The sequence below is a fragment of the Tupaia chinensis genome, unplaced genomic scaffold (assembly GCF_000334495.1).
Source record: "Tupaia chinensis unplaced genomic scaffold, TupChi_1.0 Scaffold000708_1, whole genome shotgun sequence".
Classification (NCBI taxonomy): domain Eukaryota; kingdom Metazoa; phylum Chordata; class Mammalia; order Scandentia; family Tupaiidae; genus Tupaia; species Tupaia belangeri.
Window position 1 is genome coordinate 368,338 of NW_006160231.1, and position 3,989 is coordinate 372,326.

The following is a 3,989-nucleotide window of genomic DNA, read 5'->3' on the forward strand; positions in this document are numbered from 1 at the left end:
AAATAGGTTCTCCAGGGCCGTATCAATCCAATACCAGCCGTTAGAGGAGCTTGCAGTTGCGAAGCCCTGCCAGTGTTATCACAGGTTCGAACCCGGAGGGTCATGCATTGCAAGTTGCTTCCTCTCCCTCTTTTATAGGCGATTAAATAGCAATGGCGACAATGTATTTCCCCTCATGAGTTACAGTGACTATGGTCCCCCTTGGTGCGTAAGAGAACTGAGGCTCTGCGGCACCGGTCTTACCAAAGGACGCAGAAGCCACAGAGCTGTGCTGTCTCCACTGTCCGGCTGTGCTCAAGCCCCTCTCGCCTTCCTTCTTTCCTCTCCCTCCACCTATTTTCCCCCTTTGTTTATTCAGCAAAATTTTCTCAGAGGCTGAATGAATGGTTATTGAGGGGGCGTGGTGACGTAGGGCCACAGAGGTGGGCTGGGCCAACTGTGTAGGTGTGCACACCTGCCGCCCTACGCATCTGGGCTGGGCATCGTTCCTCTAGCAGCAGTGGGGACTGCCACAGCTGCACAAGTCCCCAGCTAAACCTGCCAGCTGAGTAGAACCTGTGCTTAGTATGCAAATGCAGCTTTCTGTCCTCTGGCCTGCTTCAAAGCAGATTGCTACTTTTTAATTTTTAATTTTTTTTTTGAGAGAGAGATTTTTGCTATAGGGCATGTGCGTCGCCAGAGATAGAAAACGAGAAATGATCCCCTGGGGGGGATGGCCATGTCACAATCCTTTCTCCTCCATTCTCCTCTCGGGATCTTGGACACGCAAACACATGTACCCAGTGTGAGTTTCAAACCGCTGGGTCCGGGACTCGAACCGCTGTCGATCACATGGGAGTCCAGCGACGTAACCATTACACCATCTGCTGGTTCTGAAAGGGTCTTTTAGAAAGATGGCCCTCAAGGGCCAAGTAGGAAAGAGCAGGTAGGGGTAAGAGGGGTGGACCCCCCCAGGACCTCACAAGTGGCATGGCCCGCTCCCGCAGTCCTCCTAGGGGACAGTGATGTCACTGCACCCTTGCCTGAGGACAGCAGATACTTCCCCATCAACCTCTCCTGCCATCACCCACCTCATGCCTCCATCCCGCGTCACCAACACACTAGCCTAATGTCCACTGACCTCGTGGCATCCTCCTTGCCCAGGCTCCCTGACTCAGTCCCCCCTCCCCTCTCCATCCCCCACTCCCTCCTGACCCCTTTCCTCACTCGTTATAGGTCATCTTGTCTTGGATCTGGCCCAGGCCCAGTCCACGCTGGTGCTGCCCACGGGACTCATTGCCGCGGCCGGCACCATGACAGTGACCCTGCGCAGCAGCCGGGAGCTGCCCTCACGGCCCGATGGGGTACTGCACGTGGCGCTGCCCACGGTGCTCACCCCCCTGGCCCCACCAGGCCCACCAGGGCCCCCCAGGCCTCCGGGGCTCTGTGACGACAGGTTGGGCCTATGGTGATTCTCTTCGTCCCTCCCTCGGCTTCTCTGGGTCTAGTGCGGGTGAGGGGGCTTTGGCAGGGTGCCCTGAGGGATGGGCAGGGTGAGAAAGGTCTGGGGCCAGTTAGCTGGAGGGGCTGGGACCATCATGGCGGCCCAGTGACCCTCCTATGCTCCTTTCCAGCCCCACCAGCTGCTTCGGGGTCGGCAGCCCTCAGGAGGAAGGACTGGCCTGGGAAGAGCCGGCTGCCCCTCGGGACGTGTTCTCAGGCCCTGCCCGCTGCCCTGCCCCCTACACCTTCTCCTTCGAGATGCTGGTGACCGGGCCATGCCTGCTGGCAGGTGGGTGCAGAGTCCCTCCACACGCCCTCCCTTCCCAGTTATTGACTGGGTAATAATTCAAGGCTCGGGGATGGGAAGGACATGGGACAAGAAGACAGGAACCTCCAGTCCCACAGCGGAAGCCGGTACCTTCTCTGTACTGCGGCGCCCTCCAGTGGGACGACAGGGACTTGCAATGGGCACAGACCACGGGGAGTGGGTTCCCCTGTACAGGGCGTGTGTGGGGGGGTGGGATCCGGTTATTGGATTACGTATGACTCTTCAGCCAGCCCGAAGCAGAGCGGGGATCCACTTCCCAGCCCACGAAGGTAGGCGAGTTCTCCCTTGTCCATCTGACCCTGTCGGATTCCGAGGGCTGGGCTGCGTGGCCACGATGCCTGCCTCCTCGTCTGGGAGGGTGATGTCTGCACTGTTAGTACGGACTTGGGGTGAAGTGACCGTCACCTCCTGTGTCTGTGTCCCTCAGGCCTGGAGAGCCCTTCTCATGCCCTGCGGGCAGATGCCCCCCCTCATGCCAGCTCTGCAGCCACCATCTGCGTCACACTGGCAGAAGGCCACCACTGTGACCGGGCCTTGGAGATCCTGCTGCACCCCAGTGGTGAGACACGGGGGCAGGACACTATTTTTCAAGTGTGAATTTCTGGGCCCCTAGCCAGACAGATCACACCATGTGCTGAGCGGTCCCGTGATGCACGGCAGCAGGACCGGGCAGCCGGGGTTCAGAGCCCAGGACCTCCCTGACGGAGTCATGTCTGCCCCAGAACCTCATCAGCCACACCTGATGCTGGAAGCTGGCAGCCTGAGCTCAGCGGAATATGAGGCCCACGTGAGGGCACGCCGGGATTTCCAGAGGCTGCAGCGCAGGGGCAGTGATGGGGACCGGCAGGTACGGCTGCGCGGGCCTGTGGGGTGCCTCGAAGCTGGTGCAGCTGTGCGTGAAGAGCAGGCCCCAGGCTCGGCCTGGAAGCCTGGGGGCCTCTTTTCTCAGCAAGGCCTCTAGAGGCTTGGGGGCCTCTTTTCTCAGCAGTGCCTCTAGAGGCTGCCACCCCCTTCACCGAGGGCGGGTGAGGGTCTCTGACGTGTCTCAGAGAGTGGAGACTAGGTCTGACCCCTGTAAAAGGCACCCTTCCAGCCCCAGGGTGGCCCGCGGCCTGCCCGGGCAGAGTTGCAGCACGTCTGGCTCGGGCTGACTGGAACTCCCATGCTCAGGTGTGGTTCCTGCAGCGGCGCTTCCACAAGGACATCCTGCTGAACCCCGTGCTGGTGCTGAGCTTCTGCCCGGACCTGAGCGCCAAGCCGGGACAACTGGGCACAGCCACTCGGGAGCTGCTCTTCCTGTTGGATGGCAGCTGCTGCGCCACGCACAAGGCCTGTAGGGGCAGGCTTAGGGCTGGGGGGCTGCAGGCTGAGAGGGCTGGGGCCAGGGCAGCCTCTCGGAGCCAGGAGGTGCATTGTTGTTTAAAATACCATCTTTCAAAGAAGAATCAGTCAGCGATTCCTCAAGGGGATTCCCTGAGGCTAACCTCACCCCCAAACACACACGCACCCATGGTCTCCCTGGTATTCACATCTGTGTGTGCCTCTCCCACATTCCAAGAGCTGTCACACACAGTCACGGTCACACTCACAGAGACTCAAGTTTCACGGACACCTGACGCGTCCAGAGCCTTTCTCGCCTATGGGGTGGGGTGCCTCCCGGATGCTCTTGCCACCTTTCCCATGGCCTGGAGAAGCCAAGCCACCTGGGCCCCTGCTCCCCACCAGTGCCACTGTCCTGCTCACGCCGCCCTCCTCGGCTCTCCGCAGGATGCCCTCATTCTGGCTGTGAAGTCACTCCCGCCCCAGACACTCGTCAACCTGGCCCTGTTTGGGGCATCAGTGCAGCCCCTCTTCCCAGAGAGCCGGCCCTGCAGTGACGTGAGTATGCGAGTGTGCCCGGGGCTGGGGCCACGTGGAGACGTCCCTGCAGTGCCGCCCTGCCCTGCCCTCCTGCCTTCTCTCCCCAGGACACGGTGCAGCTCATCTGCGAGAGCCTTGAGAGCCCGCAGGCTCCGAGCGGCCCCCCGGACGTGCTGGCTGTGCTGGGCTGGGCCGTGGGGCAGCCCCAGCACAGGGCCCACCCTCGGCAGCTGTTCCTGCTCACTGCGGTCTCGCCCACAGCTGCCACTACCCACCAAGCTCTGGAACTCATGAGGTGGCACAGAGGGGCAGCCAAGGA

At 61.1% G+C, this 3,989-nt stretch overlaps 1 protein-coding gene across 1 annotated transcript in view; it reads left to right on the forward strand.

Annotated features, from left to right (window-relative positions):
* The first annotated feature begins 1,221 nt into the window (after nucleotides 1-1,221).
* Nucleotides 1,222-3,989, forward strand: part of VWA5B2 (von Willebrand factor A domain containing 5B2) — a 14,723-nt gene continuing 11,955 nt past the window's right edge. The window contains exons 1-7 of the mRNA XM_027776711.1: nucleotides 1,222-1,447; nucleotides 1,614-1,771; nucleotides 2,238-2,369; nucleotides 2,533-2,657; nucleotides 2,981-3,139; nucleotides 3,578-3,688; nucleotides 3,778-3,985. Coding sequence (XP_027632512.1) covers nucleotides 1,293-1,447; nucleotides 1,614-1,771; nucleotides 2,238-2,369; nucleotides 2,533-2,657; nucleotides 2,981-3,139; nucleotides 3,578-3,688; nucleotides 3,778-3,985 — 1,048 coding nt within the window. The 5' untranslated portion in view covers nucleotides 1,222-1,292. The remainder of the gene's footprint in view (nucleotides 1,448-1,613; nucleotides 1,772-2,237; nucleotides 2,370-2,532; nucleotides 2,658-2,980; nucleotides 3,140-3,577; nucleotides 3,689-3,777; nucleotides 3,986-3,989) is intronic.